The 25,363-nt window shown below is 36.8% G+C and overlaps 1 protein-coding gene across 1 annotated transcript in view; it reads right to left on the bottom strand.

The window, feature by feature from the left end:
• Nucleotides 1-8,360: 8,360 nt before the first annotated feature.
• LOC122809306 (metabotropic glutamate receptor 6-like) overlaps nucleotides 8,361-25,363 on the bottom strand; it is a 437,750-nt gene continuing 420,747 nt past the window's right edge. Inside the window, exon 10 of the mRNA XM_044080696.1 lies at nucleotides 8,361-9,431. Within this exon, the coding sequence (XP_043936631.1) occupies nucleotides 9,379-9,431 (53 nt within the window). The 3' untranslated portion in view covers nucleotides 8,361-9,378. The remainder of the gene's footprint in view (nucleotides 9,432-25,363) is intronic.

The following is a 25,363-nucleotide window of genomic DNA, read 5'->3' on the forward strand; positions in this document are numbered from 1 at the left end:
AAATTGTCACATGTTTTAGCATATCAGTATGCTTTGTCCATGCTAGCAAGATAGATTTTTTTATGTGTCATGTTTTTTATATATTTTTATATACATTTTCAATATACTGTGGTTTTCGCGCTGTATTATTTTATTCATATATTTTTACAAGCTCCCTAGACATTGTATGAGTTTTGATATAGACTCCAGAGTTGTTTTTAACTGTCTGAGTGGTTAGAGTCTCTACAAGTCTGAGTGAATATGCACTAGCACTTTAATTCACTAATACCAATACATTAATGATGCAAATGTGATACTTGTATTTGTATTTAAGAGGTGATTTGTATGGAATATCTTTGAAGTCTGAAGAAGCGTCGGAAGGACGTGAAAGCGCTTACTATCCTTGATTGTTTGTTCCAATAAAGAATTAAAACCATAACAGTTTCGTTGGATTGTTCACAGCATTTTGGTGCACCGTTGGGATTGTCTTTTCATTTACATTGTGGTTTTTTTATCCTTAAAGTGCTTTACTTGACAGGATTATTTATTTATTCATGTTGAAATTTAGCATTGTAAGATTTCAGTATTATGTATATATATATATATATATATATATATATACATAGACACACATACATGCTGCATACATATATGAGTGTATGACAGACTTTCAAAGTATCAGACCTTCGAACATCTGTCATACTACTGAAAGAGTTCAAATCACAAAACTTCAAATGCACATAACTTCAAATCACACAGATTGATAAAAACAATATTTACATTTTGCAAGGGAGCAAAGTCGCCTACCCCACACTACCTGCTAATTATGCATACCAATTCTAGGAATGGAGAAAGGGTATATTCCTGATCCCCACTAAACCTTGATTGAGCAGGGTCTATATTATATGTCCGAAGTTTCAAAACTTCGAACCTCATATAATCAAACTTTTATGAGAGAAGTTTTAAAACATCGAACATGTAATAAAAAAAAAAAAATGCCCCCCACACCCCCCACTACTTAAATATACCAACTCCGAGATCGCACTACAGTGAAGTAAAGGGAAATATTCCCTATGGCAATCTCACTTCACAGCATTCAGGTAGGTTTCTTTTCTTTTCTTTTTTTTTTTTATTACATATTTGAAGTTTTAAAACTTCACTCATATAAGTTCAATTATATGAGGTTCGAAGTTTTAAAACTTCAAACATATAATACAGACCCCACTGAACGCATAAACAGTGGCAAAATTTGAAAAGTTAATTTTCAGACACTGCAGCCACTGATTCAAGCACTCAAGAATTTGACCACTTGAATATAAACCCGATATATATATATATATATATATATATATATATATATATATATATATATATATATATATATAGATCTACTTTAGAAATTCGACACTTCAGAAGATCGACACTCAGAACGAGACCAGAACAATGACAGCTTACATAAACAAAACCTCACTAAACCGACGTTTCAGAACAACAGACAATATTATACAGTGAACTAGCTGATAAACACACCTATTACTCTGACATCCCATGTACACATTGCAATCATTGTGAAAACGTTTTAAAAATAAGATGCAAACGCGCCATTATGAAATATAAATAAAGCAGCTAAGCATACTACCACTGTGCTACGCACCACTTCAGTTAGACTAGCTGTACACATGGAAGCTCCAGGAGTAGTTGGCAGTGTGTATAGCACTATTACGTTCCAGAAAGGAAAAGAGTTACTGGTAGTAGATAATTACATCTACTACCTAGAAAGATGCAGGGAAAATAGAAGGTACTGGGGTTGTAGGTATAAAATCACCGAAGATTGTAGAGGCAGGGCGACAACCTTATTAATGCCTACTGGTGATATTCTACAGAAATCAGTACCTCACAATCATACCACTGAGCCAGAAGTGAAGAGATACAAGGTGTGCCATAAGGTGAAAACACAAGCACAGTTTAGTCAGGATACCCCATGACTAATTCTTGAGGATACTGTAGCTTCCACTTCCCTAGACACAGTTTATGTTCCCCGTAGAAAAGCTCTGCTGCAACAGATTGGGTGTTTTCGCCGTAAACAGATTCCATATCATGGAGGCGAGGAAATGACCAAAGACAACATTGATTTCACCAAATTCCCATTAAAGGATGGCTCATTTGTCAATAAGGAAATGTCTGATAGCAGTACAGATACTAAAGTGATAGTATTTAGTACAGTTAACAATCTACGGGACTTGACCTGTGCCACTATCTGGATGATGGATGGTACATTCTTTGGTAAAAGTGTAAACATTAGACAGCTGTACTCAATTCATGGTTTCATAAAATATGGCAGCCACAGTAAGTCCATTCCTTTACTGTATGCATTCCTATCCAAGAAGTCTTTAAAATGCTACAATTATTTGTGGCACTGAGTGTTTCATCTATTGTCAGAACAAAACCTAGAAGTGGCCGTGCGATTTGTTTTATATGATTTTGAAATAGCGGCTGTTAAGAGTATACGAGCAAATATCCCCAATGCTAAATCTAAGGGCTGCCTCTTCCACTTCTCCCAGAATGTTTGGCGGAAAATTCAAGGGTTAGGTTTGACCCGTCAGTATAATACATCACAGGCATTCCAACTGGCAGCTAAGAGCCTAGTAGCTCTCTCATTTTTGAAAGAGGATGAGGTGGCGTCAACATTTGATCCATTGAAAGAGGGTTTTCCACAGGAAGGGCTAAATGTCTTGAAATACTTTTCAGATTGGTACGCTCATGGCAGGGCGCAGAAATTTAATACAAGGACTTCCTCTAAACATTTTCCACCATTGTTTCCTATTACATTCTGGAACATTAGTGAACTAAATGAATTGTCCTTACCACGCACGCAGAACACAGTTGAGGTGTGGCATAGGAGACTAAAGTGTCTCTTTGGGGAAAGAGGTACCAATTTGTATTTAATACTATTCAACCTTACTCGCGAGCAAAACAGAGTAGATGAGCTATGGGTCAGGTATTCCACTGGTTATGTCCCTTCCCCTAAAAAGAGGACACTCATAGAGAGGCATAACAAGTTTCAGACTGTGTTAACTAACAGAAATGACTATATAGCTGTGGAATTTTTGAAAGCCATGGCTAGACTTCTTAAAGTGTAGAGTCATTTCTTATGTTAAGCGATTACAAAACATGTTCACACGAGAATCACTACAATCCCTGTTTAACACTATAAGTAGAGGTGTTGCACATATGTACATCATTTAAACACTTTACACTGACTTTTCCTTGTCTATTGTCATTGTTCTGAAACGTCGGTTATGTGAGGTTTCGTTTATGTAAGCTGTCTTTGTTCTGGTCTCGTCGTTCTGAGTGTCGATCTTCTGAAGTGTCGAATTTCTAAAGTAGATCCATATAGCTATTTATATATATATATATATATATATATATATATATATATATATATATATATATATACACACACACACACACACATATGCTTACACATATGTGTATAGACATAGGGCAGCTGGTCAAAGGACCAACTATGTTGACATCCAGATTATCAGTGTTAAGTCAAAATAGCCAAGCATCATCACAGTCTGTGCATGCTCTGGGGATTACCCCGAAGTAGAAAAAACAAATGCAAGTGTTACCACTGTCAACTCACCCTCCCTGCAAATTATATATACTCAGTCTGAGATTGCTCAGTCCCCTAGGAAAGGGAACATTCCACTACCTGAAGAGTGTCACTCTTGCACTCTTGTTGATCAAGTGGTGTTTACCAAACAGATGTCAATGTAGCTGGTCATTCAACCTACTGCCCTAAATACTGGGCAGCACAGTGGTGTAGCAGTTAATGCTGTCACCTACAGCAAGAGGTTCTTCGGTTCGATTGTCGACTGGGGTGCCTTCTTTGTGGAGTCTGCATATCATCTCTGTGTCTGGGTCTATATGACTTGGTCGACAGTTCATATGATCGACTGTTTATTTGGTCGACAGTTCATTTGATCGACAAGCATTTGCCCCCTTCCCCAATGTTGTGTGACACTGGAGTTGATATATATAGTTAGGGGGGGGGGCCCCCACATTGGGGTGTGGGGGTGAAGCCCCCCACCTAAAATGCTTGTCGATCAAATGAACTGTCGACCAAATAAACAGTCGATCATATGAACTGTCGACCAAGTCATATAGACCCCTGTGTCCACATGGATTTCCTCTGGGTATTCCAGTTTCCTCCCACATTCCAAAGGCATACTTCTGGAACAATTCTCCCTGGGCCTCCACTTTAAATAGGCTTGGTCCTAGTTGGACCTTCCTGGACAACAAATGTTAAATAAATAAAATTGAAAAAAAAAAAAAAATATATATATATATATATATATATATATATATATATATATATATATATGGGTCTGTATTGTTTTATCAACATTTCAGAACATTGAACCACATATGCTCGAAACTATATAATCAACATCCTAATCGCCAAATGTTGGGTGGTGCAGGGATAATGTTTTAATTGAGACTGCGGTAAGAGGGAGGCCTCAAGGAATTTGCCCTTTTCCACACTGTAGTGCAATCTCAGATTCAGTAAGTATAATTAGCAGAGCGGTGGGGTGCAGCCCCAATAGGGGGTTGCAACGGGCCTTGCCTCCTGGAAAAAAACAGCATTTTTTCAGAACATCAGTCATATTCTCTCAGCTAAATGCAGTTCAACATTCTGAAACATTGATAAAATAACATAGACTCATATTGACATAAATATATATGTGTGTGTTTTTGTGTGTGTGTGTGTGTGTGTGTGTGTGTGTGTGTGTGTGTGTGTGTAAATACACATAGATATAGTGATATACACACATACATAATATAAATATATATAATATACAAGTTTATTAGGAAATGTTATTTTTAGAAATTCTGGTACACATTATATCAGTGACTTCACATGAACAGCACACTTCACCAAAGAACACTGATCGAAAAAGGAAAACAAATACTTTTCTTTGTGACTGTTGAAAAACAAACACACCTCTGACTTGCCAACACAATCTGTTTTCATAATGGTACTGTTAGGGAAAGGGTTTTTAGCAATGTAATGCATATAGTTAGGGCTAGAAACTGAGCTAGAGTCAGGGTTATCATAGTTTCATAGTTTCATAGTTTAGTACTAGGCTATCTGCCCTGGGGCATTTGTAAGCCTAGCCATAGTGATGTGGCTTTCGCCACCCCATGAAATGGTACAAAAATGTACAGAATAGTTTTAGAATACTGTGTCTCTGTCTAGTAGTGACACAGTGAAGGTCCCCTTATATAATAGAATTAGTTTACTGTGCCCCTGTCTAGTAGTGATACTGAGGTGACCCCTGGGGTAAACTTACGATCTCCCATCCACTCATCAAGATTTCTCTTGAAGAGAGTTAGTGAGGGGCTCTGCCTAACATGAACTGGGATTCTGTTCCAGAGCATGGGAAGCCTCTGGGTTATGAATCTATCCCTCCAGCATGTCCTATTCATACTTGTGCCGAGGTTTAAGTCTTTAGCTCTCGTGGTTCTGATGGATTTGGATTTTTTTGAGGTGGAGCATGTCCATCAGTTCCTGATTGGACATGGCCTTGTACGTCAGGCACAGATCACCTCTGAGCAGGCGGTATGCTACTGAATAGAGCTGGAGTTTCTTTAGTCTGGCAGAATAAGACATATGTTGGAGACCCTTGATCCTCTTGGTGAGGTACTTTTGTGGTCTCTCCAGCTGTTGCAAATGCCGGGTGAGGTACATACCAAATGGGGCATTGTACTCAATCATGGGTCTGATGAGGGAGGAGTATAGGGGTACAATGACATCCTTGGATCTGGATGTGAATCCCTTCATGATAAGGTGTGCAAGGTAGAATGTCTTTCTAACCACTTTGGCAATGTGGGTGTCAAATGAGAGGTCGCTGTCGACTTGGGTCCCTAGGTCTCTAATTACTTTTTCCATACTCAGTGGGTTGCTGTCTATGTGATAATTTGTGGGTGCTTTGTTTTTCCCAAAGGGGATGACTATACATTTTTTGGCATTTAGTTTAAGGCCATGACTCTAGCACCAGTTGTCCATTTCTGTGAGGCCTTTTTGTAGGATGTATGTGTCCGCTAGTGTATCGACTATGGCGCCTAGTTTGCAGTCATTTGCGAACTTTGTCAGCCACAACCCTCCCATGTTTGCTTTAACATCTGAGAAATAAATGCCGAACAAGAGGGGTCCCAGGACAGATCCCTGTGGGACACCACTCGTGACTGGCTTTAAGTCTGACATTGCTCCAGCGATTTTAACTTTATGGGTTCTGTCCTTTAGCCAGTTTGCAACCCATCTAGTAACATAAGGGTTTACATTTAAGCTCTTGAGCTTATCTATGATGCCTGAGTGGGGTATTGTGTTGAAGGCCTTAGCCAAGTCCAGGTAGGCTGTATGGACTGCTTTGCCTTCATCAATGGCTCTAGTGACTGTTTTGAAAAAGTCAACCAGGTTCAAAAGGCAAGATCTGCCCTTTACAAAGCCGAACTGGGTGGGATCAAGTGTCTATAGGTCCCCAATGTCTCTGTTTATGAGTTCCATAATGATTCTTTCCATAGCTTTGCAAACCAGGCTGGTTAAGCTTATGGGGCGGTAGTTCTCAGGGTCTGTAGAGGTACCCCCTTTGTGGAGTGGGACCACTGTTGCTGTACACCAGTGTTCAGGTACATATCCTGTAGTAAGGCTAAGGTTAAATAGCATTTTTATGTGCAGGTTTAGCTCCTCTTGGAGTTCACGTAGCACGCAACCCGGGATACCGTCAGGTCCCATTGATGCTGTGTTTTCAGCTTTGCTGAAGGCGGCTCTCACCTGGACATCTGAGATGACAGGGAGATTACATTCAGCTGGGATAAGTATATCTTCTTTTGGGGGAGAGGGAGGGGAGAAATTTGCACTGAACCTGTCAGCCAGAATGTTGGCAATATCTGTGGGTTCGGTGTATTTTTTGTTGTTGTGAACTAACTCTGAACATATCTGAGGGTTTCTGCCCAGGTTTCTAACATAGCTGAAGAAGGCTTTGTGGTTATCTTTAGTGTCCTTAGCGATTTTTCTCTCAAAGTTGGCCTTGGATGTTTTTATGAGAGAACGTAGTTTTCTGCTAGTGTTGATCAGAGATGTCTTCCCTTTATGGGATTTTGCTCTGTCGTGCAGTAGCTTCCTTCTTTTGTAATATGAGTAAGGGTGGGCAGGGGGACACTGAGTGTGCTACATAGAAGGAACATTTAACATCTTATATATGAGTTTTTGATTTAGAAGAAGGAATGCAGATTTCATTCTGATCAAGAAAGTGCTGATCTTGAAGGAGATACTGCATCATTACAAGGTCTCATGACCCTTCTACTGCTGTTTGGCCTCAGTGTTCGCAAATCAAGATCTGCCTCCTTGTTCTCAGTGTGAATCTGAATATATTAAAGATGAGTGTAGGGTTCTGTCAGTGTTGTGTCTCATTTCCCCCTCTGTTCATAATTTCTATTAAAAGGATATCAGAGCCAAGACATGTACAGTACCCAGTCTGGGGACATGGGAGTTGAATTGAATGCATTGTGATAAAGATGAAAGCCATCATCACCAAATCACAACTCATGATTAATACTGAGGAAAGAGAAGACTGGTCTCTGACAGTGAGATAGAGTTTCAGTTTCTGAGGTTTTGCCCATGTGTGATGACAGAAGGAATCAGGTGACTGACCAGTGAATGGGTATAACAGTGCCAGTACTGCAGGCATTGTCCGGACTATAGTGGGGAAGCAAGAGATGAGTTATTGGACCATGTTCTCACTTTAGTGGTCAATCTGTGTGCTCATCCTTACCTACGGTCATGAGTTTTGTGTTGTGACTGAAAGAATGAGACCACAGACACAGCCAATAGAAATGAGATCTCTCTACAGGGTTGCTAGCTCAATTGCCATGACTGAGTGAACACAACAACAATCAAGTAGCATCCCAGGTAAAGCTCAATTTCGTGCAGTTTGAGAACAGTTAGTTCAAATGGCTTAAGCATCTAGTGAAGAAGTTCCTACAGTCCTTTCACAGGAGCTGTATCATGAAAGGCCACTGGGAGGAAGCCTGGATCTGACCAGCAGCACTCTGGAAAGATTATTTTACTCAGCATAGATGGGACAGCCTGGTATCCTGCAGAATGACCTGAAGACTTCTACTGTTAGGACAGAAGTCTGATCTGCCTTCTCAGCTTGCTGCTACCATTATGGTCAACAAGATAAACAGTTCAGAAAACAGAAGGCTGGATGATTATATGGACGGATGTATGCATGACAACAATTCTATTCTAAATTTGTGCAGGCAGGTTCCACTATGGCTACTGGTTTGCCTAAAATGAAAAAAAAACATGCTGTGGCACATGTCCAATTTATTTTGTTGGAGACAATTGCAGTTCATTTTTATACTACATAATATAAAAGGTGCAAAAGGTTTCCATTATCGACCACTACCATTTTATCTCATTGCTAAATAATGCATCATGTATTATTCGCTTCTATTTGCTTATTATACATCATTAATATATTTCATAGAAAACTACTGTAGTAATATTAACGTGCCAGACATTATACAAACTCTAAGTAAACAAAGCATGAAATCTAAAATGAAATCCTGTAGAAACATAAATGAAGAAATAAACACATCCATAAACTATATGCTGTTATACATGGGTGCACACTTGCCATTTTTTTTCTTTTTCATAAAATGAAGGCTTATTGTTATTACTCATAGTCATGACTGTTTCAGAAGGAAAACTCCAGAATATAAAAAGTCTGAGATAAACTTCAAGGACTGCTAGTGTTCCACAAATCATTGCTAAACTAAATTATGAGATGCACATTCTTGAACCCATCTCTTAATGATTTACAGCGTGCAACAAAGGTTACCAAAATATAACTTAACTAAAAGAAAGCCCAGTTTTTCAGCTACATTCTGTTCAATCCATACTTTAGTAAATTAATTAACTAAAATAATGTTATGATCCTCGTCTGATTTCCGCACGTGTAGTACTTTTGTATCCTAGAGCAAGATGTTCATCGAACCAATCAGGATTTTTAAATAATTGTTACGTTTCCAAGCGTAGAAGTAATGATGAGATACTGTAAAAAGACAGTAAGGCCAAAACCTGCAGGATAATCTGCATTGTTCGTGAGCACCAGTATCACGGCCAGAGAGCCCTGCCACACTGTTCCACAGCTTCAGAGTACATCACATCACTCAACATTTTTTAAAGCCCATCCAAAGATAAGCAGTTATGCTTCATTTATCTCTTCTTTCAATTCTTTTTTTGAGTTTATTGTGAGGCTTGAGTTTTCCAGTTAAGTTCTGCTTCTTTTTTATGTTTATGCCCTGTGGGGACTGTAGTCATGTTCAGTTTATAAATCCCAAGTTGCTATAATTGATATAACTCATTGTGAGTGGATCTGAAATAAGAAAAAGATAAAGAGTCGTTAGAGGTTCACAAAATTGCACTTTATAAAGCAATTATATAGAAAGAAAATCAAATGAAAAATGGGGAAGTTCGCCTTACAAGGTAATTTCCAAATATTTTGAATAGCAGTTGTACACTTCACGTCCCAATATTTAAACAAATCATATGAAAGCATGGAGATTAAAAGAGAAGGCCATCAACTGTCATCTCCATTTAGAATGACGTTGTTATTCAGATTTCAGTGCTAGGAATGAGAAGCTATCCTTTACACAGAAAATCTTTGTACTATTTGTTACAAAAAACATCGGTAAACTTTCTGATTAAGAAGTGAATTTCATTTTGTAAAAAGGTTAATACACTTCCTCATAATGATTCACCTCTGCCTGCAGTGCCCATGTTTATTTCATAAATAAGACAGACTTTAGGAGAAGGTTATGAGTTGCTCAACTTTATAGTACTTTTAGGTTCATAGGTAAGTACTAAGCTAGCTGTCCTTGCAGGACATTTTAAGACTAGCCATTTTCCCTTTTTGTGCTCAAAATAACCAATCCCATTTCATTATAGATTAGCATCACCCATCCTATAATCAATGATTATATATTACCCCTAATGAAAATAACTGGTATCATACCATAGACATTTTGTGGGGACCCATGCATGGGATGAAGCATTTAGGAACTACATCTGTCCATTAGTAGTACAGAGGACAGCCCTGAGGTAAATTTTCTGCTTCCCATCCATAGATTTAAGCTGCACTTTAAAAAGAACAGGGATGAACTTTGTTTATAAGAATGGGGCATCTGTTCCATAGCAGCAGTATCCTCTGGGAAATATACCTGTCCCTCCACACTGTTTTGTTATTGGTGCAGTGGAAGTTTAGACCCATAGACTGAGTATTTTTTATATCATTTGATTGCTGATGTGCAATAAATCCATCAATAATGGGTTGGAGGATGCCTTGTATGCCAGACGCAGGTCACCTCTTAGCATCCGTAGGGATACTGAGCATATTGAAAGGTCTTTGAGAAGGTCCATGTAGGATGTTTTTACACCTTGTATCCTTTTAATAAGGTATACTGTGGGCATTCCAATTGTCACATGTGTCTGGATAGATACATGCAAAGAGGGCATTATATTCAATAACTGGCCTAATGATGTCTGAGTAAAAGGGGGCAATGACATCCCTAGATCTAGGCACAATCCTGTTGTTTATAATCTGTGCAAGAGAAGGACTTTCTTACAACAATAGACACATATTGCTCAAAAGTTAGGTAACTATCCACAAAAGTTCCCACATCCCACACAACTGGGTCAACATTTAGGGAATTATTGTCAATGTGTTAGTTCGCTGGAGTAGATGACTTCACAAAGCATATAATAATGCATTTTTGGCATTTAGTTTTAGACCAGGATTTTTACACCAGTTATTTATTTCAGACAAACATTTCTGCACGATGGCAAAGTCATTTGAGAATTCAATGACTGTTCCTTCTTTGTAGTCATTTGCAAATTTAATCAGCCATAACCCTTTGGTATTGGTTTTTACTTCAGAAAAGTATATGCCTAACAGGAGACTTCTCAGCACAGAACCCTGGGGAACTCTACTCGTCACTGGTGTCTCTGTGGAGGTAACTTCCCCTATTTTAATTATCTGCAATAATATTTGTGAGCCATTTGGCAATCTAGTGAGTGACATAGGGGTTTATTGCCAGTTTATTTGCTTATCTGCTATGCCTGAGTGGAGAATTGTGTCAAACACTTTTGCCAGGTTAAGGTATGAGGTGTGTACCTTGTTGTCTTCATCCACTGCTTTGATGACCTTTTCAAAAAAATCGACCAGGTTCAGTAAGCATGATGTTCCCTTGATGAATCCAAACTGAGACTGCACCAGTGTTTGGAGGCTCCCTATGTCCTTATTGATTAATACCATAATAGGTATTCCATGGCTTTGCATATGAGGTTGGTCAAACTTATCTGTAATTGCCTGTGTCTGTGGAAGGTAGTTCCTTATGCAGGGGAATGACTGTAGCTGCTCTCCATTCATTTGGTACAAAACATGTAATAGGCTGAGACTGAGGAGTGTTGTTAGGGATGTGACTAAATCATGCTTTGTGCTATTTAAGGTATATCCACGGATATTGTCAGGCCCCATCAGTACAGTAGTTTTAGTTTTTGATAGCACTTTTAGGACTTGGTGTTGTATGATAACTGGCGATGAGCCATTTGCAGGTATATTCTTCTTACTTTTGGTCAAAATTTGCTTCTTTTTATAAAGCTTGTTGATATTATGGTTCCACTATGTGAGTTTGTTTATGGGGTTTGCCCTGCACTTGTTCCAATAGGATACAGATGTATCTCTATAGCTGTTTACATGCTGGTATAGTGTGTCGGAGGACATTTCTGCCTACTCAGTGGATTTAACTGGGTTGGGTGGGGATTTGAAACTTACTAATGCATCACTTAAGCATAGGTAGTTTGTCTTATAGAAATTTCTAAAGGTACCTTGGGTGCAAGGGATCCCTGGTTTCAGTTTTATTTCAAAGGAGACTGCTTTATGGTCAGATCTAACAAGTGATAAAGATACACAAGGTGTGGTGAAAGATTCTTCTATATTAGGAAGGACAAGATACAAGATGTTATTCCCCCAGAGGGTACTCTGATTAATTGTTCTAAGACATTTATACTGACAAATTCAAGGAATCTCGGTGCTTGTACACTACTGGTGGTGTAGTTTTCCCAGTCTATATCTGGATAGTTTAAATCACCTAGGAAAATGGTATTGGGTTTAATGCTGAGTGATTCTAATTCCTGTAAATAGATGTTTTGGCTTTCTCCTGTCATGGGGGAGTTCTGTCTTCAAAAGTTAATATAATTTTGTTCCACCTTTCTATTTTTTTTTTATTGTTTCAATAATGTTTTTATAATTTATTAATATTGTTTTGTTTAGATTTTTGCATAACACTATTCCTAAATAATTTAGCATAAATTCTTGTTTTCCTATGATGTATTTATATGTAACTTGTAGTTCTTTTTTCTTATTTAAAAATAGAAATTTTGATTTTAATCTATTAAAGTGTAGACCTGAAATCTTATAAAATTTCTCCATTACTTCTTCTAGCTCTCTTAATGACTCTCTGGAGTTTGATAGGGTTAATAAAATATCAGCAAAAAGCATTATTTTAGATATGTACTGGTCATAGACTTCTATTCCTTTTATTCTTGGATTATTGCGTATTATTTATCTGTGAGGCTAAATGCGCATTGCAGATTTACAGTGTCCTTAGAAACTGCAGCAATTGTTTACTGTTGCTATGGCAACGCAAATAGAATGTGAAGAAAGCTTCACTTCTCTTAACCAACAATACATTTTTCCCCTTTTTTTATGTATTTGTTAATACTAAAAGGAAATAATTCAAAGGACATATGTACATGTATGGAACATTTCAGAGTTAAATCACGAATATGTCCCCAATCCCAATAAGCATAACAGTGACTATCATTAATCTAATAAATATTGTAATAACAATTAATTAAGTTCACTATTCCAATTAGTCTACCTTAAAACTAGATTATTTTAGACTATTATTTATCTATGTAAACAGGAGAGAATTTAGAAAGGGAGACTAGATGCTGTTAAAATAAATAATGAGAAAAGAGAGAAGAGAGAAAGAAAAGAGGAAATTAAGAAAAAATACACATATACTATGTATGTTGATTTACAGTATAAATATTTTATGTGCAATATAACCCTCCTTCTGTGAAAGAAAAGTACCTTTTTACATACTTGAGGTAATGTGAAAACTCTCATGTGTCATCTATTTTCAAAAAATATAGATAAAGATTCCAGTAGTTAGTTACCTTTGTTTTAAAATTCCAAGCAGTAAAACTGGTCCTTTAAAGTAATGTTAAAGCATTTCATATCACAGTAGATGCTTTGACAGATTTGGCTGTAACAGTATCAGTCTTTAGCTTCTTCTTTTTGATATCTGTCCAGACATTTGTTTCTTTTGTTCTTTTAAGAGAAGGTGACATCCAATCCATATCTTCTGGTAAAGTAATCACATTATTAGTTTTAATAAATGAAGAGGTTTGCTCTAAGTCAATAAAAGTCCTCATCTCGTTGGCATACATGTATTCTTATTTTAGCTGGATATGCAAGTTGTGCCTTGATGTTATTTTGTTTCAAAAACGTTATCATTGGCCACACTTTTTTCCTTTGTTCCATTATTCTAGATGAATAGTCGTTATCAAATCTTATCAGGCTTTGTTTATATTTTAGAGGTGCCTTCCTCCAAGCAGCTCTTAAAATCAGTTCCTTGTCCAAGTATGAAAGAAAGTTGATAATTATTGACCTAGGAGGTGAGTTTGAGTTAGTGGCAGGTTTCCCAAGAGCCCTGAGTGCCCTTTCAATGCCAAACGAAAGTCCTTTATTTAAATTTAAAAAGTCAGGGATCCAGCTTGATAAAAAGGAAATAATATACTCATCTTCTGTGTTTTCTGGTAATCCAAAAATTCTGATGTTATTTCTCCTCTCCCTATTTTCCAAGTCATCTACTTTATTAACCAACCACGTGTTTTGTTTAAGAAGCAGTTCTTTCTGTATTTCCTCTTCCTTAAGTCTGCTTTCTAAGTCATTTAGAGAAACCTCTATTCCTGTTATCCTTGTCTGGTGTTGTTGTAGCATTTCCTTGAGGGTGTCAGTCTGTTTTTGACTGCTTGTTTTAAGATTTTCCAGGTTCTCTTTAAAATCATCCATCTTCAAAGACAACTCCTGCAGGGTAAATGCCATCTGTTGTAGTTTCTTCTTTAAGGCAGCATCTTGCTGAGGATTCTTTGAGTTGCTCATTTTAACAAGTGAATATATCTCCCAAGCTTTTTGACAAGAAATTATTTGTAAAACTTCACCAAAGTTTCTAATTATGTAAATCAATCCTTTATCTATAAGATTTTATACTTTGAAGAAAAAAAAATAATATTTTTTCCTGTCTTATTTAACTAGTTATATGGAGCTCTAAAATACTGCTGCTTTCAGTTAGCCATTCAGGCTCTGCCCCCCAGGACAATGTTTTTAACAATAACTGAAACCCTGTAAGGGACAGATTCAGACCATCCATGGTGAAGCAGCATGGTCTGTCGATCATATCATCCCAGGTTGACAAAATATTGGACCCCCTTTGAATGACAATAAAAACTAAACTAATTAATGAAGTAAATTACTTCTTGCTCATATCGTGGCATCATCCTTGGAGAACGTAGAATGCTGCTCAACACTAGGTTCATCCCTGCCTTAGACACATAGGTTCATAAATTAGTAATAGGCTGAATGCCTTTGTGAGCCATTTTAAGCCTAGCCAATTACCCTATGTGAGAATCAAACCCAGCACCTTGTGTCTGTAAAGTAAGCACCTTAACTGTTATGCCAACCTGAGAGTTGAATCATTTCTCTCTTTATATAATCCAGGGAGGTACATCTCAAGTCACTGATACCAGAATGAACTATGACAGAGTCATACTGGTAATTGCTGTTCAAAGACATGAGCGCATGTGTGATCTGATGGATCCTGGCACCGGACAAGCAAGTAATCATCCCTCTGTTCTTTTCAGCCTAGTAGGAGGCACACCTGTATGTCTTACAATAGAGTCAACTATAACAAGAATGCCTGATTGGGTCAATAATTTCTTCACCAGCTCAGCATCTATGACTTTGGGACACCTTGTGCTATGTGAGTAATTTGGCTTAATATGCTGTCAAAGATAAAATGTTGTCATCTTTGTCAAAGCCAGGGAAGAAGTTAAGTGTGAAAGAAATCATGGTCATTGCTTACCACGTTTATGCTACTGATGCATTGTTGACATGAGCAGCTTTGTAGCCTGTGATTCAGTTTTGTAGAAGGAACAGCTGGAGAATTAAACCTGTATATCCTGATGATTTGAAACTTCAGTTCTTCCTGCAAGAAGCTGAATCTATGTTGAGGCAGTCTTCAAAGTTCAGTGCAGGATATGTTACTTATTACTCAGCTCAGGAAAGGGATGACAAGTGCTGGGACCCCTTAGATTAGTAATAAAAGATTATACAAAGTAGGTGCAGAAGAGCACATGTCAGACACCAGGAATTAATGAAATAATGAATTTCAAACATACTCTGGAGAATAAATGTTTGTTTTCTGAGGTTGTATACCAACTAGTCAATATCTGATTATGTGATTTTATACATCATTTAAGTAAATGCATCATTAAAACATGTTTCTTGCAGTCTGATGAAGTCTTTGGACCAAAGCTCTTACTGTGAGTCATTTTTATACTTAAATATCAGTTCTTTGGCTTAGTCTATTCAATTTTTTCATTAGATGTATTTTAGTGGCATCTTGTGAATGGGATAAGACTCTATCTGTTCATTTTTGTTTTATTACATTTTTATTTACTGTGGTTTGGAGTATGTACATATTATAGGTGGAAGAAGAAGAAGAATGTCAAGCTGTAATTCTTTTTCCTTCTGTCTTTCTTTGTCTCTTACACGAGCTTGTAAAATCACAAACCAAATGACCTGCAGTCAGTCTCGAAGACATACCTTTCAATCTCTTAGTGCAAAAAATCTGGCAAAGCCAAAGGCCCAAAAATAGGGACATAATTTAAATATTGCTCTTGTAAACTTAGAAAGTTCATTGAATAACAGGATTTGTGTTAGCACACACTTTCTCAAGGTTATAAAGTCTGAACCTCAAATGTATGCTATTATTTAGTGACATTATTCCTTAGTGATGTGTCAGAAAAATCACAAATTTTGTGAGGAACATAGCAAAAATATAGTTTAAAATCTGGACATTCTGTGAAAATCTGGGCATTTAAGAGGTATGCTAAAAGGCAACTCAGAGACCATGTTGTTGAAAATAGAACTGCTTCATTTTATACAGAAGTTACATACAGAAATGCACAAAAGAAAGTGAAAGGCAAGCAGTTTAAGTGATTCATATTCATAAACTGAGGGACAGTCTTTGTACTGAGACTTCTCTTCAATAACTTATCAAACAGACATTTCCCTAAGAAGAAGCTACTTCTTTAAAGGAGTAAACAATTTACTAGATGTCAGACACAAATATGGTTGAGTCTACTTGGTTCCTTCATCAGGCAGCCCATAACAGTCAATGACTCCAAGATACACTGTCCAAATAAACATTGCAATTGCAAAATGCCAGACTTCAACCAAGTTTTGAGTCTGAGGCAACTCTTCAGAATGTATGACGGCCACACTCCAGTACTTGGGGGGGGGGGGGTAGCAGCAAGTGAGGCCTGTTCCTAGATTGTGTAGTGGACCTCCATACTCGGCCCACAACATGGTTCAAAACAAGATATTAGCTCAGAGGCAACAGCAGGGAACAGTGGCCATTACGTTTCAAAAATGTTATGTATCTCTTAAGAAAGTAGGAAAGCCAAAGCAAGCAGTTGCTTGACCAACAAATTGAATGAGATATCCATCTATATAATGGTGTCAAACCAAACCATTGTACTCTGGGTCACACATTTTGTGTAAAATGGAAGTAACACCATTTCATATCATGAACTATTCCAAGCACAAAGTTCATAGAAACAGAAAATAAATAGAGCAGCAGAACAAAACTGGCACTCAATAAACAGTTCATAAATACTCTGCTACATTATATTTTAGGCTTTAGTGGCCTTCATTGTCACGAGCACAATGAGCATAAATGGAAAACTCTTTTATATGTCCTGCACTGTCACATGGCCATCTACAGAGAAAAGTTGTTGAAGGTGTGTACCTTTCATGTGACAAATCCCACTGGCAATCCAACAATCACACATGGGTAAATCATGGACGATCTTACAAGTGAAGTGCATCAGGAATGCCCCATCCCTTCATTCACATAAATACTCAAGCTTCCATGTCAACAGCACCTACTCTCCAAGCTTGATCTTGTTGATGTACAGGGGACATGGCATCTGTCTAGGAATGGCTTTCTGACCAGTACTGTGAACAGTGTGACAAGCTTTCTTGGATAGTAGGATAATTTCTTCATCCACTGACTTTGTGAAACTACTGCATTCACAACATGGCAGGAATAATTCATGGACACCCTTGCCCTTGTGCAAACCTTCTCAGTGGCATAACGTTCTATCATAGCCACATCTGGCATATGCCAATGTGGTGTGCTCTTCAGGGGTTCAACCACTAAAGATGTAATAAAACTGACCCCCTGCCCTTACATCAGGCTTTCAATTTCTGCCAGCATGTCCAGTACTGCATGCCATTATATTCACATTCCAAAATGTACAAGAAACCATCCAAACCATACCTCTCAACTCTCAAGATTTTTGCAGAATGCCCAGATTTTTGCCTCATATTTTTGATATGTTCCTCATAAAACATATGGTTTTCTGCCAAATTATTGAGGATTCAAGACACTAATTAGTGAAATATATTTGAGTTTCAGGCTTCCTATCCCTCAGAAAATGCATACAAATACCCTTCCTCTTATTCTAGCAACTTTGTAAGTTTATAACAGCAATATTTAAAATCTTTCCCTATTTTTGGGTGTATGTCCCCCCATTATTTTAGGCTTTCTCCAGATTTCTTGTGTTGAGGTTGAGGGTTACACTTCAAACATGTCAGCACTCCCCTCTGCAATGTGACATAGCTGCAAAGAGACCCAACTTTCTTTTCCACTTGATAGTCAAGTGGAAGTCCCTTTGCCTTCCTAAAGCACTTGTTCAATTGTTGTGCTATGAACTGCCTTGCTTTACCTACATGAGTCTCCTATTCTTATCTGGTCTACACTTAGTCAACTATCACACATTTTCACTGGTAGCAGTAGTCATGCAAGAATGGTTGATGTTTATTAGGATAAAGCAGTGTGGTGGATTTGGTCGGGACAGTTGGTTCATGCTGACCATGGTAGCATGGGAATGTCTGCAGGTTGAGCACAATGTGCATGGGAAACTAAGGGGGGGGGGGGGCAACTCAAGTACTGTTAATGGAACAGTGGGGAGGGGTCAGTTAGTGATGCATGCAGCTCGTGTAAACGCTGGTAGTTACGGTTTTGGGAATATAAACTGAAGCTGACAACTTGGTGTAAGCGTAGAGTAGGCAATATTATCACATCTGCAGGGATTGAACTCCTGAAAAGCAAACTACATCAACATATGGGTTGGTATTCATAAATGTCTAAACACAATGAGTCATCACACAGACTAGTCTGAGTTTTTATAGTCATATAGCAAAATTATACATGATTAGACAGATTCAGGCAAAAGCAATCCATGTTACTGAAATAAAAGGTCAATAGTAAGTAGTATACCTTCTCTGTGAAAAGCCAGCATCTATCAATTGAAGGTTACAGAATCTTCTGATTCAAAACTAGTTTAGGATTCCTACAACAAACACTTAACATTAAACTCGCCATGTGAGTAATGCAAGCCGCAATATTCAGATTATGCATAATTTTTTAACATTACCTCCTTGAACTCTATTTCTGATTCTCAGCCTGCCAATGGCCACCTTGCACTTGTGCTACAATCTAATGAGTCTCTTTGGAAGAATTGATCAGCTGAGCTATTACATGTCCCTGTAGTAAAAGTAATCACAGAAGGGTGGTCAGCTGTTTGCATTCTAACAGAAACATCTGGGTTGTGAAAAGAAGCTGGTGAAGGAGGTTCTAGTTCATTTCTTTAACATTTAAAATCAGATGATGCTAGAACCTTTAGGTAATATTTTGGGCTAGATGTAGAGCACCCAGGGCTGCATACTATGGCACAACATCCCAGTATCCTGTTATGCACTGCACTTACTCATCTGCTCTCCACTGAAGATATAAAAAACTGTCTATAGAGCTCTTTTTCTGTTTTTAATCTAGTACTGGTGGTTCTTTTGTGGACTATCACCCTGCATTAGTATTGATCTTGTATTTGTTTTTGGCAAGAAATTGTTGTACTATTGAACTGCATTCATATCAAAGCAGCCTCCTTAGTCTTCAACTGTCAACTGTACCTGTCCAGCTAGCAGAACTTCTCTAGCTGCCAAAGTAAATAAATAAAAAGAGATAGATAGATAGATAGATAGATAGATAGATAGATAGATAGATAGATAGATAGATAGATGGACCTAGCCAAAGCCTTTGACACTATTCCCTGCTCAGGCATAATAGATAAACTTTCCCAGCTAGGCATCAACCCATATGTTACCACATGGGTAGCAAACTGGCTAACTGATAGAACCCACTCAGTCAAAATAGGGGAAGCTACCTCTAGCAGTAGACCTGTAACAAGCGGCGTACCCAAACAAGTGGCATACCCAAAGGATCAGCCTTGGGAAGTCTACTGCTTGGGATATACTTTTCTGAGGTTCAAGCCAAAACCAGTGGTCTGTGGCTGACCAAGTTTGCAGATGACTGCAAGCTGGGCACTGTCATAAATTCCCCTAGTGATGTGAGAATGCTCAAAGAGGCCCTTAACCAAACTAATGACTGGTGCCAGAAGCATGGCCTCAAACTGAATGCCAAGAAATGCATCACAATCCCATTTGGGGAAAATGGTGTCCCTACTAATTATCACATTAATAACAATGTACTAAGCACACAATCAGTCGTGAGGGACTTAGGCACCCAGGTTGATAGCAACCTGACTTTTGACCACCATGTTGCCTCCATTGTACAGAAGGCTTTCTACATGGCCCACTTCATAAATAAAGGGTATTTCATCCAAGAACAAGGAGGTCATGACATCCCTATATTCCTCCCTTATCAGACCCATTATCGAGTACAATGCCCCCTTTGGCATGTACCTTGCCAAGCACATGCAGCAGATGGAGAGACCACAGAGGTTCCTGACCTGGAAAATCCAGGATCTCAAACACCTATTCTATACAGATAGGCTAAAAGCCCTGTCCCTCTACTCAGTCTCATACAAACTGCTCAGAGGTGACCTGTGTCTGGCATACAAGGCCGTCTCAGACTCAGCCTTGACGGAGTTGCTGCATATCTGTAAGTCAAACTCCACTTGCACAAGCAGCATGCAAGGTCTCAACCTGGTCTGTTATATTAATAGAACCTATTGGAATAGACTCCCTCACCATGCCAAGCAGAGTACCTCACTAGCCCTCTTTAAGAGGAACCTGGACAACTGGATGGGAAACAGAAAATATACCCCTGGAATCCCACCTGTGTCCCTGTTGGAAAGGGAAAACAGGTGCTGACTTTGTGGGAACATGGGTGAAATTCTTGGCTAGGCTTATAAAGGCCTCCAGACCAATACCCTATTACCGTCCTATGAACCTATGAACCTATGATAAAACAGCCAAAAAGGTGACTGACCATGGCCCACACGGTACTAGGCTGGTTAAACATTGTTGTTACATTCTCTGAAGTTTTAGATATGGTAAGCAAGTTGATAGCTATCTTTAAAACTTATAGTATTAATCATTTTGTATACATTAGTAAAATATCAAAATAATTATTTGTATAAGTTTACATTATTAGAAGAATATCTGCCTGATTATATCTTAATAATGTTGTGTTATGAAACTGTGTTTAAAAAAGGAAATATATTTAATTTTACCAGCCTTTATAAATATTAGAATATGAATCTTTCATGCTCCACTATTATTTATTCTTTTATTATTTTTTATTGTACAATACATAAGAGTTTTTAAAAATGTAACTAATAGACACCGAAATTATCTCATAGCCCTTTATACCCACATAGATTATTAAATGAATGTTCTTTATTCCTAATTCCTAAAAAGGGCTATTGAAATGAGAAAATAGCCCACATTTTTTCACAAAATAAGCATATGCAGAACTACAGCTACTGTAGCAAATAGTTATGATTGGTATGTGTACTGATATGGTAGTTAACAAATCCTGCAAGTGTCTTGCAACACAGCATTGTCTGCCTCATGTACACTTCATGCTGACCTTTCAGATTTGACCCCATCATCTTTTATTGGGGATACAGTAGATGATATTACTTCTCTGGCTTGGTCACTATTCTATTTAGTTATACATATGATGCTAAATCTTTGTTCATTTAAGGTGTGCCAAGTTTATGTGAATACCTATAACAAGGTCTGAATATACATTTTGGCTTTCTAATATAATTTATCTGCTTTATGAATTAGTAATGGACAACATGAACATTTCTAATGAAGAATTTTGCAAGCATATGATAAATCAAATTAATTGCAATAACAACAGCCCCAAATTTACTGAATGCTTTTTTATGTGGGAAGCAGAAACTTTATACTTTTAATGAATGGACTAAACATATTTATTTTATGAATATTAGTAGATAATGGTTTCTTCATCTAGTATTGCAATTTACATAAAATAAAGCAGCCACATGTATTTTTAAATTGTCATAGATAGAATGATTGACCTCAGTGTTTTTTTTTGTTCTGTTTTTTTTTTTTTTTTTTTTTTTTTTTTTTGAGAAAAATATGTATTTTCATGCATCTAGCTATCCAGGTTACATTTAAGAAATGCATTTGAAAATATCATGCAAAACATAATCTCACATCTCATAAGAATAAGCACAGCATAAGAAATTATATTCTAATGGATACAAGCAGAAGAAATATGATGTCTGTACAAATACAGAAAAAAAGACATTATGGGCAAATAAATAAGTACTTTTATCTTTACCTTGGAGAAAAGCTCTGACCTACAACTGACAGTACACCCCCCCATCTTACCCTACCTAGGGTGATGGATAAAAGGATCACAGCTACATGATGAGTCCAAAGTTGTCATCAAGGCATACCTCCATTACAAAAACAATTTCCACTTCATATAACATGCCTGAAGTAATCCTAGTCTATTGTAAATGGGCTTGAATTGGTAAATAGCACTCTAAAAGGGCAACTGGAGGACAAATATCACTTCACTGCTGAACATGACAACCTGGAACCTGGGCATAACCTGAAAGAAAGATGGATGAATCTCATTAGGTTATTTCACCCTGAGGCAGACATTAGGTTCATAGGTCAATAGATATTCAAAAATTCATCAAGTATGTACCAAGGAGTGTACAAAAAGGCCCATTTCTGGCATCTGGTCCTGTGTTTGCCCATGATACAAAAAGACCTAGATGTCTGAAAACGTAATCTTGGCAGCTGAAAAGTAAAAAGCAGCAGAGGACCAACCGAGAAACATCTTCATAAAGTACTGACCCAAGACCAGTGTTAAAGATTATGAAGGAAACCAAGTTTAAATGAAAAACTAAAATAAAAAGAAAGAACCAGCCAGACTAAAACCAAACTAATAACATCTTTAAACAAGCATTTAAAAAGGTAGAAAGACAAATATATGGCATTCATTAATGTTACTAGCTCTGATAAAGTCTCATATCATTTGACAGAAAAGCATAAAATGATTTTGAATACAAGTTTGGATTTACTCTCTCAGGTTCTTGTTATTCGTTTAATGTATAGAGTATACACAGGTTTGTCAGTGGTTGAATGTTTTGGTTTTAAATGAAAAATCGACAAAAATTAATCAATAAATGACAATGATAAGGAAATAGAAAAAAACATTCAAAATAAGTTAAAATGAATGTAAATGGCAAAATAAAGCCTAAAAGGTTTCACATAAAGTAACAGAGTGACTACCAGATTAATATTGTGAGAGAATTACACTATACATAAAATGGCTTTGAACAACGTGTAGTACTGAAATATACGAATAGTTAGATGCTATGAAGCTAATCATTCTTCCTGAGCATATTGGGGTGACAAAATAAAAAAAAAATAAAAAAACACAATGGCACCTGGGAAGTCACAAATAAAATGTAGATGCTCCAGTTAAAAAAAAATAATAATATTTATTCAAAATTCATATTAACGTTTAACTGTATCATCCCATTTTCATCTGTAAAATGAAGGACTTCTTCAGATAACATACATACCTCATTGGATACTATATATATATATATATATATATATATATATATATATATATATATATATATATATATATATATATCCCTCCTAACAGTTTAAAACAATCCTATAACGTAATTAATAAAAAATATCATTAAATTAGTATCTGTCAATCTATAAGGTGAGCAAACTGCTTATATCTTGATGTCAGTTGAACATACAAAAAATGCTAAGCAAAAAACAGTAAAACAAATTATCAACAAATAATTCAAAAAATTCTGCATTATACAAATATTTCAGTTCATTTCCTAAATTAAACCAGTGGAGTAAGAAAAATGTGTAAACATATATAAATGCCACCTAGTGTTTCAATAGTAGAACAATATCAATCTAAACTTCAAGCTGAGTTTAAACTTAAAAACATAAAAGTAAGAAATTATCTAGCATGATGTCCAAAAGTACAAAATTAAAAAGTAATTGACTATACCTTAAGTCATTTTAAAACCCAAACCATATTATTAATTTAAGCATTATATTAAAATATTCTCATAGTCTATTAAAGCTCAGCTGCCCTTAATTTCAACACTAGGGCTAGGGAAATATTCACATTCAACCCTGGAAGTCTATTAGCCTCCAGCACCAACTGCCAAAAATCTTCCTAATATTCTATTTTTGTTTCCCAAAGTCCCCCTCTTAGGTCATGTTCTGCCATTTCTAGAATGGCAAAACCATAATTCACTGAGGGACAAATCAAAGTATGTTTATATAGGACATTCTTGGCATCCTTATTCTGAATTTCATTTAAATGCTCATACACGCTTCTCTTCAGCTTCCGTATACTTTTCTCTATATAAAATGCCCCACATTCTTTACATATAGCTGCATACACTACCCCAGTACTATTACAATTAGAATAGGTGTTAGTATCAATTAGCTTGTCCCTATAATGTATAAAGATAGATTACCTATTACTCATATAAGGACACTTGGATAGGCTCAGAGATTGAGTTGATTGAATTCTTAGAATATATAAATAGTACTACTGAATTTCACAAATTCACATATTGTATTACTAAGGATAAAGTGAGCTACCTAGATGTTACTATACAAAAAGAGAGGGAGCTGAAAAATTTTAGATCCACCATTTTTACAAAGGAAACATTCTCTAATTCATATTTATAGTTTACAAGTGCACATCCCCATAGGCAAAAAAAGAAGCATCTTTAAAGGGCAATTTATTCGGGGGGGGGGGGCTAGGATGACTTCCAATGACTATGATTTTAAAGTAGAATGTAATAAGTTGAAGGAAATATTTTTAGAGAGTATCCTTTAGAAATGATTGAAGAAGTAGTGAAAAAAGTAAAGGAAGGAAGTGATGGGAAATATGGTCCAATATTAGATATTGAACAGAAAATGACACAGGGAAACAGTATTGGGGATAATCAAGTAGAAGGGATAGAGGAAGGTACCACAGGAACCTTTATTATGAATTTTAATAATGACATGCATATAATTAGAGGAATTATTTTGAACAACTGGAATAAGTTTGCTAGCTATTCGGACTTAGAAGATTTATTTAAGGAACCATTGAGGTTTGTGTATAAAAAAGGTAGAAACATCAAAGACCTCTTGGAAAATAAACCTAAAGGTAAAAGAAGGAGTAGAAATGGTACTTACAAATGTGGGGCTTGCCCCTAGTGTCTTTATATGATTAATGGGGAAGCTATCTTTATATAATCTAGGGACAGGCTGATTGAGGCTAACACCTACCCTAATTGTAAAATTATTGTGGTGTGTGTATATATATATATATATATATATATATATATATATATATATATATATATATGGGATCCAATGGGTTATGTATGTTATCTGAAGAAGTCCTTTATTTTATGGATGAAAATGTGCTGATACAGTTGTGTTTATGCGAATTTTGAAGAAATATTTTTTTTTAAATTGGAGCATCTACATTTTAATTCTGACTTAGGCACCTTGTTTTTCCACCTTTTCTGTAGTTTTTGGAGTGGTACTAATAT

The sequence above is a fragment of the Protopterus annectens genome, chromosome 8.part0, assembly GCF_019279795.1.
Source record: "Protopterus annectens isolate FY-2018-M chromosome 8.part0, PAN1.0, whole genome shotgun sequence".
In the NCBI taxonomy this organism is placed as follows: Eukaryota; Metazoa; Chordata; order Ceratodontiformes; family Protopteridae; genus Protopterus; species Protopterus annectens.